This window comes from Stegastes partitus, unplaced genomic scaffold (genome assembly GCF_000690725.1).
Source record: "Stegastes partitus isolate 25-593 unplaced genomic scaffold, Stegastes_partitus-1.0.2 Scaffold177, whole genome shotgun sequence".
Taxonomy (NCBI): Eukaryota; Metazoa; Chordata; class Actinopteri; family Pomacentridae; genus Stegastes; species Stegastes partitus.
Window position 1 is genome coordinate 343,666 of NW_007577908.1, and position 12,977 is coordinate 356,642.

At 38.5% G+C, this 12,977-nt stretch overlaps 2 protein-coding genes across 2 annotated transcripts in view; both read left to right on the forward strand.

The window, feature by feature from the left end:
- LOC103355975 (cell wall protein IFF6-like) overlaps nucleotides 1-757 on the forward strand; it is a 20,973-nt gene extending 20,216 nt beyond the window's left edge. The window contains exons 5-6 of the mRNA XM_008279972.1: nucleotides 256-273; nucleotides 513-757. Of these exons, the coding sequence (XP_008278194.1) occupies nucleotides 256-273; nucleotides 513-757 (263 nt within the window). The remainder of the gene's footprint in view (nucleotides 1-255; nucleotides 274-512) is intronic.
- A 4,469-nt stretch (nucleotides 758-5,226) lies between these two features.
- Nucleotides 5,227-12,977, forward strand: part of caska (calcium/calmodulin-dependent serine protein kinase a) — a 188,338-nt gene continuing 180,587 nt past the window's right edge. Inside the window, exon 1 of the mRNA XM_008279958.1 lies at nucleotides 5,227-5,968. Coding sequence (XP_008278180.1) covers nucleotides 5,910-5,968 — 59 coding nt within the window. The 5' untranslated portion in view covers nucleotides 5,227-5,909. The remainder of the gene's footprint in view (nucleotides 5,969-12,977) is intronic.

A 12,977-nucleotide genomic window follows, 5' to 3' on the forward strand; every position in this document is an offset into this window, starting at 1 on the left:
TGCTTGGTTGTCTGTCTCTAAGTGTAGCCCTGTGATAGACTGGTGACCTGTCCAGGGTGTCCCCTGCCTTCACCCTAAATCAGCTGGGATAGACTCCAGCCCCCCGTGAGGATTAAGCGGTGTATAGATAATTGATGGATGCATAGTTCATAAAGCAGAAGTTTGGCATTGTCACGCCCTCCACCTCTGGCTCCGCCTAGTGGAGGTTCTGTTCCCCATGTCTTCTCTCCTCTCCCTCCTGTCCTTTCTCTCCAGGTGGGCGTGTGCTGGCAGGTGTGTGAGGTGTGGACAGGTGCAGTGATTCAGCTGATCACCTGAGTGTCTTCTCCTGCGGTGGGGTGAGGTCATCAATCGTCTACTCACCTTTCCTCCCCATAAAAGCTGACCTCAGACCATGACATGATGCTGGACTGTAAACTACTACACAGTTAGTGAACCTTGGCTCTGCTCCGATCTGTCTTTTGCTTCATGCCTGTTATTTTGTGCTAACCCTGGTTCTGTTCATGTTCCAGCTGGACCCACCTACGATTACCTGGTTCTGTTCACCATCACCAACTCCACTGTGTCACTGGCTCCACACACAGTCTCCTCGTTCATCTCTTCCTGGTCACTGCATCTGTCCACCACATCAGCTCCCCTCACCTGCCACGTCGTCCACCTGTCACTAAGCTGCCAGTCTCCTGTTGAGTCCTCAGCAAACTGTAGTTCCCGAGTTCATGTAATCGTTAAATTTGTGTCTTTGATTATTCCTGGTTAATCTGAATTCCTGTTTATTCCGTCCTAGCTTGGTGGTACCAAGTTCAGGTTGTGTGTCTGCTAGCAAAAGGAAATGATTTGATCCTTGTTAATGCTGCCTATTTGAGCGCACTTAGTCTGCTGTGTCAGTATTGAGTGTGTTCTGTTACCTTTGACCTAGTTTCCACTTCCTGTATATTGTGTGTGTCTATACTGTAAATAAATCTTTTATTGAGAAACATTTTGTTCTGCCTTTGTCTGTACTTGAGTCTCTGCTTGAACTGTGACAGGCATTTTACTGATACTAACATGGAACCTTGATCCTGCTGGCTTCTGTCCACTTGCTATCTTTTTTTTTTTTTTTTTAAGAATTAAGATGTATATGTTTGCAGAATTAAATCTACAGGTGGGCCCTTCTAAACGTTACAAAGTTGTGGCTTAAATCAGTCACAGAATTACTGGTTTCCTTTAAATCACTTAAACTCATTTTAACAGACTTACTTTAATGCATTTTTTTTTTTTTTTTAAATTGTACCCTTGTTTCTACTTTTTCTTTTGCTGTGTCTGTGTTTGCTGTGTTTCTTGTGTCTGTATGTTTTCTGTCCTTTGTGCTGTGGCCTTTTTGGTGCTTTTAATGTATTTGTATATATACTGGGATTTTGTATCTTTCACTATGTTTAACTTTCTTTTTTGCTTCTCTGATCTTTTTTTTTTTGGTCTGTTTGGCCTGACTGGCTTTCTGTTAAGCCTTCAGTGTCCTCTTTGGCTTGTCTGTCGTAGCACTTTGTAAACTGATTTTAAAGATGCTATATAAGGAAGACATATTTTCCTCTAAAATATAGTTCAGTGATAGCATAAAGGAGAATAACATGGAAAGCGCCTCAGAATTGCACCTGAGTAAATATACTTTCCACAGCCTCTGATGATCCTCGTGCACTTTCCCCTATGCTGCCCAGAAAAATATCAGCCTGTCAAAGCAGCTCTTGAGCAGCTTTCTCAATCCTGATTGTCAACAGGATCATCTCAACTTGACCTTTTAACTTTGCTTTACAGGGAATTAATGAAAGACACCAAGCTGCTTGACCTTTAGAGACTTTAGCTTGCTGGAGTTGAGCAATTTGTATTTTGATTTATTTATTTTTTTGTGGTATTTTACAGCATTGAATGTCTCATGTTGCTTATAGTAAATGGTCGTATTTTTGCTGAGATCAGCTCACACATGGTCAGTGCACTTTAATATGCATGTTGAAGTTGTTTGAATAAATCTAATTAAAAACTGAAAATCTGCCAACAAGGGTGACAGAAAAATACATAAATGGTGGAGTACTCTAAAGTTGAATAGCTGAGCGGGAAATTTTAAGTGAATTTGAATTCTGTAAAACAGTGTCATTTTGCATTCACACATTGGAAAAAACAAACAAACAAACAAACAAACAAAAAACCTAAGATTTGTAAAAATAAATAAATAAATTAATTAATTAAATTAAATAAAAAATAAAATACAGATTTTTGATGCCGAAATTATGTAGTTTGACTTTAGAAATTTGACAAAGCAGGAAAAACTATAAATTGAAAAATGTATATATATATTTACAGTTTTGGCCTTTTTAAAAAATGTTCTTTTTAATTTTTTTCTAACAAGAAACATGTAAATTCATACAATTCTATGTCATTTAAGATGTTATTGATAATTTTACAAAACTGGGAAATGTGTTAAGAGCACAATTTATTTACTATTTCTTAATCTGTAATATTTTTTTTTCTTTAAAATAACACTAAATATTTGGCCTTTTTTTTCATTGTTGACATGTAAGTGATTTTACCTGATATCTATAATTCAACAGAACAGGTTCTTATATATTATCTTCTTTTTAAAAAAATGCAAATATCTGTAAAAATTTTTTATTTTTTTTGTCAATTCAAATAAGGTTTAAAGCGTGTAATTTTTCCAATCAAATGTTAATTAAAAAAAAAAAAAAAAAAGTTTCTATGTGTAATTTGCCAGGGGGGATCTGTAAAATAAATTCGTTTACAAAATTACAGGTAAAAACTATTGAAATTATTTGGGTTTTTTTTTGTTTTTTTCCCCCTTTTTTGCAGCGTATAGCTTTTTTTCTAATGCCCATCCTAAAGACAATTGCCTGACCTGACTGTCTGTCCTTTTTGCAGTTTGGTGTGTTTGTGTTTGTGCATCCACTGCTGCCCTTATTTAATAGAGAGGGAATCTTCCATGTAGTGCTCCAGCTTTGGCTGTGATTTCTGACTGGGGAAAAGGGGCTGAGAACATCAGGTAAACATACACACACTGCTACCCCACCGGCTGTGTCTAGAAGGGTGTGTTGGTTAGAGATAAGATTTTCTCAGATGTCCTGATTTCTCTTATTCCTAAGCCAAATTGCTTCCTGCCTCATCACCTCATCACCTCACAACACTTCCTCACTCGTACGATACAACCTCACATGATCAGCAAGGGAACAAACAGAGGTTTCAAATGGCCCAAATTAAAGATTTTTTTTTGCTACATAAGCAATCATGCATCAAGGGAGGAGAACAATACTTAAAGTAAATGCTATGGGGCCTGTTTAATTATGTCAAACCCTCTTTGTTGAAAAACCATAAATAAAAGAACAAGCTCATCATCTTGGGTTTACAAACTCTACTTAATTATTCACACGGCGTTAATTAGGCAATCGGCTGGCAATGTATTGAGCCCACCAGAGCCTATAAAATATGAATAGACAGCACGTGTCTGTATGTTGCACCTACATGTCTGCATTGCCTCCGTTTTAGGTCTTTGGTGGCATTTTTTATGAAGGAAGGCTTCATTTTCAAATGAAAATGGGCTCACTAGGCTTTACTCTACAAGTGTGACCACGGCCAAGACAGAGGATGAACATGCAAGCTAATATTTTTACATATGTTTATCCATCTATCCATTTTATACACTGTAAAAAAAAACGCTTTCTCCTCCACACAGATATAGGCATACACTGTTAAAAATTGATAAATCTTGCTAAAAACAGAAAATCTGCCAGCAAGGGCACCAGAAAAAGCACATTTAAAAAAATGGTGGAATACTGTAATGTTCAATAACTAAAAATAAAAAACAAACAAACAAAACAAACAAACTCTGTAAACATACATACAAACATCTGTAAAATAATTCTACTCTTAGTAGATTTAAATACCATAAAATTGTGTAACTTTACATTCACAACTTGTGAAAGAACAATTAATTTTTTGTAAAAATACAGATTTTTAATGTGGACAATTTTTACAGTTTTTACAGCCAGGTTTTTGGTCTTGGACAAAAGTGTGAGCTGATATTTTTACTTGTGTTTATCCATCGATCCATTTGTTACACTTCTTAAATGTTGATCTTATAGCTTGTTCTCCAGTTCTGATTGAGATTTTGCCTAGTTTTAATATTCTATACTACTATTTATTCTCTTTTACAAATTGATTGCTTTCTGCATTTATTTTGCTCATGCCTGGCTGTTAATATGTACGATACTTGGGTCAACTGTGGTTGTTTTTAAATGTGCTCTCTAAATAAAATGTATTTGATTTAGAAATTTTACAGATTTCGTAGTTAAATTACAAGATATCTAGTAAAATCAAAGAAAAAAGTATCCATTTACATGTTGATTGTAAAAAAAAAAAACAACAACAACAAATGGTAATTTTGTTCTTTCCAATGTGTGACAATTTTACTACATTTAAAAAATAAAAAAATCATTATACTTGATATTTGAATTTAGATACATATTTCACTACATTCTGTCTATTTGAATTAGCATACATTTAAAGGCTCCTTCTGAGGAGCTCCACTTCAGTAGCACTTACAAACACCAAACTTCCCAGTTTTATTCCTACTATGTTCTGAATGTTTTGGCAGATGGGTTTAAAAGAGATATCCAAAATCCCCTCTGTGAAAACCTGTGACTCCCAGATGTCAAGAAATGTTAAAAAAAATGGTGCTGATTTGATCTAATATTCAGATAATTGATGTAGAAATCAGCTAAAATAAGGGCTTTTAAAAAGATATATATATATATATATATAACATTGTTTAAACATATGTTAAAAAAACAGAAACAAAAACAAAAAACCTTGTAATACCGAAAATAATTGCCTTATTGTAAGTAACCTGATACTTATTTTTAAAAATGCTAAGCATTAAGCATAATGACAAAAGATAACTTCTCCATCTAAATAGCATTTCTGGACACTTTTCCTCGCTTCTACTTTTTTCCTATTTGTTAAAAAAGTCCAAGGGAAACTGCGGTTTTTTAGAAACATTTATGGCACCGCCTCTCCGCCATATTGGCTCAAATCCTACAAGCCTCAATGGGGAAGCCTGGCCAACGGCTCGGCGCCAAAATGGAGGACAGTGGAGCAGTTTCATAACCCCCGTGTAGGCGGAGCTTGGTTTTCTGGAAGCTCAGTGGAGCCGAGAGTCCGGGCATACGGGCGACAGAAAGGTAAACCAAGGGCTGGAAAGTGCTGCCGAGCCGCGGGGGAAAGAGCCGGCGAGAGACGCCGCTGAGTTTCAACACAAGAACCCGCCAGTGACCGGGGGGGAAGTCCGTGCGTTGGTGTGTGTAAATCTCCCCCGAAAACAAAGTGTCACCGGCGGCTGTTCGGGATGTGAAGAGCACCGTAACCCACCTGGAGCAGCGCCGTAACCCGAAGCCTGATGTACAGCACCGTCCGCCGGCTCCGTTCGGGCATTTCACCCGCCGTGAGCACTGCGTTCGTACCGGGTTGTTAGCGGAGCAGACACACGGGGACACACGGAGTAGTTTACTATAATGTTTGACAGCCAGTTCGCTTTTTGATACCGGGAAGCTTTTTGGAAAGGCGGGGCCGAACCGGTGGACACCCAAACTGGATTACCGAGCTCTCCGTGTGCCGATTCACCCACAGCGACGCAGCGCTTTTTGGGGGGGCGGGGGGTCGACGAAGGAGGCAACAACTGGGATTTAGCAACGTTTCTTTCCAACTCTTGCCCCGCTTGGTGCTCACGCTGGGTGCGAGCACTCATTCCTCTTAGTGGCCTCCGTTTCCCTCCTTCTTTTTCCATTCAGGAACATATAACCAGCTTTGGGACGCATATTTTTCTTTTTCTTTTTTTTGGAGGGGGATAATTTTCCCCCAGCCGGTTTCGGACTATGGCGGACGACGACATTCTCTTTGAAGATGTGTACGAGCTCTGCGAGGTCATCGGCAAGTAAGTGTTGCATTGTTGGCTTTTTATTTCTCTGGTTTATTTGCTCCTGGAGATCTGCCACTGACTCTCCGACACACAGAAAAGCGTGGTGGTATCCGTGCAGGAAAGTAATTCCATATACAGTGACCTTACAGCCCTCAGCAACAATATCATAATCTACAGAGACGCAGGCCTTTTCCCAAAACACTTCATTTCATTGCCTCTTTTATGATTGCATATGAACATAAAGCCAAGTTTTACTGCCTCATTCCAACGTGCAGATAAGCCTCCTGGTTGCTGTGCCACCATTTATCCTCCTCCTGCCCCTACATACATACACTACCTGGCATGATACTGTGTGCTTTGACCTAGTGGCAGTTGGCAACTTGCTGCAGAGATTAAAGGGCAGGGCGCAAACCCATCATGAGTCATGCACTCTTGCACATCTGGCCATCGTTAGTGACTGAGATCCTGGGCTACTTGGAGTAATATTTACTCTGAGATGCTAGATGATAGGCAGTGGGGGGTCTTTTATTTTTGAATGTGTTTTTGCACAGAGATGTCCCAACATTTCACCCAGGCTGCAGTTTTAAGGGACATGATACACATAGAAGCTACCAAGTGTGCACTGCATCCTCCAGACAGCTATAAAATACACTTATGTGCATTAAGAATTAGCACGTATTGGATTCATCCTGTGGTTTGACAGATGTTTTTCTACGCAAACAAGTCTAAATTCTCCGATTCCAGCTTCAAATATGTGAATATTTGCTAGTTTCTTTTCTCCTCTGTGACAGAGTACTGAATATATGTCATTGTTATTGTGCATGAAGAGGAAGTATTTGATTTATCCTGTGGTTTGACGCATGTTTTCAAGAAAGAAAAGTCAAAATTCTCCGGTTCCAGCTTCTAAAATGTGAATATTTTCTAGTTTCTTTGCTCCTCCTACATTGAAGCAAGTATTGGAAGAATCGGGTGGTTTAAGTGGTGTTTTATGAGGGTGAAAAAAAACAACAAATTCTCAAATTCCAGCTTCTTAAATGTGAATATTTTCTAGTTTCTTTTCTCCTCAGTGACAGCAAATACCTAAGTCGTGTGGTGTGAGAGAATTTTTCGAGAAAAAGTCTAGATTCTCAAATTCCAGCATCAAAAATGTGAATATCTTCTAGTTTCTTTTCTTCAGCGAGTGTTTGATTAATTGTGTGGTTTGAGTGATGTTTCTACAAGGAAAAAGAGTCTAAATTCTCCAATTCCGGCTTATAAATGTGACTATTTTCTAGTTTTTTTTCCTCCTCCTGCATTAAGAAATACCAAATATGAAATGAATTGTGATGTTTGGGTGACGTGAAGCAAACTGAATATCTGTCATTGTCTTTTTTCACGTCAGATGTTGCTTTCAAATATGTGAAAACGAGTTTAAAGTCTCCCCAAGGTGATAGTTTCCGCTTCTTAATGTGGCTTCGGATATACAGTGGTTGCTACAATTACCCGTCCTTCTGTAATCCTGTGTTAGATGTCAGGGCAGTAACAAAGCCAGGCATATCATTACCATTTATTCATATAATTATAATCCATTGCAACCAACTGGAATGTTGTGACAGTGTGCGAAAGTAGCTGCTGCTGCTACGATGATGACTAATAACCAGGACTAGTTACAAAACGAAAGCAGGATCAGCTGTATGTGTGCTTATCGTCTTTATACTCTTTGCTTTCTTGTGCTTAATGGCTACAGCAGCACTTGCACCACACCTGGGACTTTCCACCTTGATATAGCGGTGCTTCATAAACACACCGAGAAGAGGCAGTAAACGCTGAGGGGGGACTTTTGTTTTGATGTTCAGCTGAGACAGCTGAGTGAGTGGTGAGAATCTGTTTGCTCTGAATAACTGACTGTGTCATCCAAACTGCTGGTCTTGAATGAAGCACTTCATTGGGCGCACAAACAGAAGCTCCGTGTGAATCAGGAGCTTGGCAGGCCTGACAGACACAGTCAGTCAGTCATAGCAGGCTGACTGGTTATGGGACTTCTAGGGTGTCACAGAGATGGTTGACTGTCTGACAGGGTGATAAGACCTGCAACACACAGTACATGTTTAGGCAAGCCTGAAAACCGCGAGTGCTCTTTTTATCCCACACAGTCACAAGCAACTTCTCTCACTCAAACACTCACAAAGCTCAAAGAAATCCCTCACTTCTCCGTCCTCATGTTTAATGTAAAACATATATAATCACCATTTAAAATATGTCTGCAGCCAAGGTTCTGTTGAGACAGGAGGTCTGAGTTTTCTGAATTACAGCCTTTACTCATTGTATTCGACAGAGTGTCAGTGATTTACAGTTTGCAGAAGGAGAGAGCAGCCTTTTATCAGCCGACCTGCTGTTCTCTGCGTGGAGAGCTGCTGCAGCCACAGCTTCTTTTTGAGGCTTCACTGAAGCACCAATTGTAGGCTTGTGATCCTCAAAGAGACTCGGCTGACCGGAGGAAAACCCAAACAAATGACAACACCGCAGTCAGGAAAGGCATCAGTGTACAAGCCAGACATTCTGGATGTTGCACAGGCGTGAATGTGTAAATTCTGCAGGGTTGGATCCCTCTTACATACTCTGCAATCATGTGTTTTTTGGAAACTACTGTTGATAGACTTACAAGGATGCTGTAAAAAAACAACAACAAACAAACAAAAAAAAACATCCTTTGAATATCCAGTGGCAAAGGTGCCAGAAAAAATATGTTAAACTATAATGTTCACATAAACAATACTGAACAAAGCATAACCACAAATATATGTAAAATAATGACAGTTTTTAGTAGATTTGAACACAGTAAAAGAGTATAATTTTGCATTTATACATTGTAAAAGAGCACATTACTATTTGTAAAAATACAGGTTTTTGATGTGGAGTTTATTTACAGTTTTGGCCATTTTTATTATTTACTTTTTTTTTTGCAGGCAGCTAATAATCAGTTATTACTTTGTCATTTTACTAGATATTATCTGTAATTTAACACAACTTGAAAAATGTGTAAAATAGCTGTCAAAAATGTAGCTGCCTTTTTAAAATTAACATGCATATATATTTACTTTCAAATAATGCAAATATCTTTAAAATAATTATAGCCTTTTTTTGAAACAAGAAACAAACCAAAAAAAAAAAACAGAACCTGAAGATCTGGCAGCAAAGGTCCCAGAAAAAAATATGTTATAAAGTGGTGGACCACTGCAGTGTTTGAAAACTGTAAAAAATTGCACAAAATAATAGCAAATATTTGCAAAATTTATTCTGTGCAAGCATCCCAAGGCATGCAAGTCTGTGATTCCCTGGGCCACTTGTAGCACCTATCTTTGCCCACAGACCTCACCTGGTGGAGGCTGCAGCAGACAGGGACTGTGGTTCACGGTTGAACGCCGCCCACAGACCTGTGTCCACGTAACTGACGGACTTGACGTAGGGGTGTGTGGAGGCCGGTGAAGGGTAGCCGTTCAGGCCAGCTGGTGGCTTAGTCCTTGTCCCCCTCTGTGAACCTCCAGGTTTTACTTACTTTCTTTATTCACTGTGTATCAAAGTGTAATGTGTCTAAGTTTATTGATTTGTCATTTTAGTTGTAAGTCCTCATTAATATGGGGAACGACAAGACTTTTGTAGGACTCAGCTAACCGACTGCACCGCAAGTTTATTGTATCTGCACAACACTGAACTTCTGACAGCTTGGTTTCAACCTGCATCTCTGAGATGGCAACTAGAGAGAAATCTTCCACATCACATGTTAAACTATGAGATCATGTTTGGAAAACCCTCCTTGGTAACTGTGCTATTTTTCTTTTACAAGGTGAAAACTTCTAGCATCAATCATCCTGCCTGCTTTGTTTATTTTATGTGTATCAAGGAATTTGTACATTTATTTATTTGTGTCTGTTCAATAGAATCTTTAAATAAATCTAAACCAACCAGTACACCATCTTCTAAACTTGTACAATATATATTTTTTCCCACAATTTATGATTTTTAACTTTTTTTTTTTTGATAAATCATTGTGGATTGTCAATACAAAAAACAAAACAACTAAAAAAAAAAAGATAAGCGCAGAAAATAGTGTTCTATACATACAGTGCAATCAAGTATGAGATGCTCAGATGTGCACAGTCAGAAACACATATGCAGCTGTTCTTTTGACAGATCGTGAGAGGTTTTGTATGCTGTGTCAACATTAATATTATAACCTGTGTACATACACAAATGTTAAAGTACTTCAATTCAAAAGTCAACCTATTTTCTCCTGGTCTTTATTTAAAATAGGTCTTTAAAATGAAGGTCAGCTGAGATAAATCATTTTGTCGTGATTAAAATATTCAGCGAGACCCCTGCAGTGGCAGACACAAGTCTAAATATAGGTCATAAATTGTGCTTGGAAAGCAGTGTTGTGATCACTGCTCTGTATTTATGTAGGTGTGTTGGTCCTATGGAAAGCAGAAACCTCTTATGCACATGCATCGTTTGACTACATGTGGAGAGGATTTCGCCTTGCGCTCTTATTTTTAAAGCAGTGACCTCGGACAAAAGCCTGTCTGTCACCCACGCGAGCCTCAGTGTGTTGTGTACATCTGTCTTGTTGCTGTCAGATTGATCCCGCCTGCTGCGCTGCTGCGTCCTGAGGCACAAAAACAAGAGGATGGGGGGCGATGGTGGGAGAAAGTAAATAGAGATGTTTGGAGCGGAGTGGCTGTGGGATGGAGGCTGGAGATGGGATGAGTGAGGGAGCAGGAGAGGTCATGGGCTCAGTGGAAGGAAACAGTCCATTAGTTTGACTCACACATTAAGAGACATCCCGTGCCTTCAGGCCACGCTCTTTTCTAGTTCATCCTCGGAAAAAAAAAAAAGTTGTGCGTGTGTGCCTGTGTTTCTCACAGCAGGGGAGGTAACGCAGCACTATGCATAGGGAAACACACTGCAAGGAAGATGTTTGCTTTTGTTTTCATGATCCTTGCAGCTCTAAACCATACTGGAGTTAATACTTGGTGATAGGGCCGCACGATACTGGAGAAAACTGACATTGCAATGTTTTGTTTGTCTGTTATATGAAAAACAGCTTAGGAAATAAATAGAACTCATCAACTGCAACATGCGGCCTGGTCCACTTGTTCAGGTCACAGTTTTTGTTAAAGCACAGATAATAACCAATAAAATCACAGGGGAAAAAAAAAGTTAATTTACAAGTTAACTGGAAAAAAACAAACAAAACAAAGCCCAAATAGCGTTCACATTGAAAATCTTTAGTTTTACAAATGATAATTGTTCCATTACAGAATTACTTTTTTTTTTTTTTACTGTATTTGAATCAGCAAAAATATTGTTAGTATACAGATAGTTACTGATGATTATTCAAAGGACTGAGAAATGGTAAATAGCCTTTCAAACTGTGAGATTAGTTTTCCCTGTTTTGTTAGACCCTAGATAATAACTAGTAAAATCACTGAAAAAAGTATTAGTTTATATGTTGACTGCAGAAGCACAAAAAATAAACAAAAACAAAACAAACAAGCCAAGACTGTGAATAAATTCCTCATTGAAAATCTGTGTTTTTGTAAATACTGATTAGTTTTTTTTTTGTTGCAATGTGCCACCATAAAACTACAATGTTGACATGTTTTAGAATCTGCTGACATATCTGTATTTTAACCGTTTTTATAGTTATTGAGAGCTGCATAAAAAGGGAGACATAGTCTATCTTTTTTTCTGGCACCTTTTCTTTTTTTTCTTCTTACAATGCAGTTAATTTGCAGCATCTCATTTGTATGACTGTCTGAGAAAAATGCAGTTTGCAGAGAAGAGTTTTCAGTTAGAAATCTTTAATATATTAGATGTTTCTGTTGTCCAGCTGGACCACAACTTTAATGTGTCTGCACAATAGTCCACTTGTGACAGCTCTGTTTCAGCCTACATTCTTTATTTAGCTCTGAAATGCCCACTTGAGAAAAATCTGCGTATCAAGTGACTGCATCCTGTTTTAAAAACAGTCCTTGGTAACTGTGTTAATTAGTCTTTTGCCACCTGAAGCTTTGCATCAGTGTCATTTGCAACCTCTTTCATATAGAGCAACACTGGCCAAGGTGTCCAAAATAGTTGCTTTGATTGGTATTCAGACGGGGCTGAATGATTAGAGAAAAAAATTGTTATTTTTCTGACGAACATTGATTTTATTTGCAATTTTTTTCACAAAGCAAAACTGACTCATCGTACTTTGCTACATCACCTGTAAACCATGGAGATGCAAAAGCTGAAACAAAAACTTCAAGCTCTTAAAGCTTAAATAAAACTCCCACCATGTAATGGAGTTAAAATGTGATGAAGCATTCACACGACCCACAAGGAGGACGGAGTACATTTTTCTGTTTCAAATTGTAATTTTGATTTGATTCATAGTTCAGCCCAATATTTAGATCAGCTTCAGGTCAAACAAATTACCGTAGTATGAATTTTTGTCAACATCATCCTTTCTGCAGCAAAAAGTTTTAATGCAACTGACTGCAACTGCAACTGAGTACGTTTCTTTTTGCTTCCAAATCTTCATTTTTAGTGTTTCTCTCCTGTTCCTTGATCATTTTTCAGAGCCAAAGTTTAAGAAGAAAAAAAAGCTCCAAGAAACTTCAAATTGGAGTAAATTGTAGCAGACAGACTTCTCTTGTAGATGTGTAATGGAAAATGAGAATGTCTGAGTTTGCTTTGTGTATGAAACGACAACAAAAAACAGCATGATGTGTTTGAGTTAATTTGCTTTACTTCGCTTTGCATGGTGCACCCCTACTTGAAGACAGTTTGAACAAAAACTGCAGAGAAAGCCGTGTTTGGGTTGAAGCTCTGATGTTGTGGCTTCACCATGCAGTCCACACTGTGTGAACAATGCTGACGCTACAGTCACAGGCCATTGAGAGTTTGTGCAGCGAAGCATAGAGTCTGTGTTCGTGTACTGACATCTCCTCTGTTAATGAAGCCAGAAATGGGAGTTAATATTTCACAGCTGAATGGATCAATG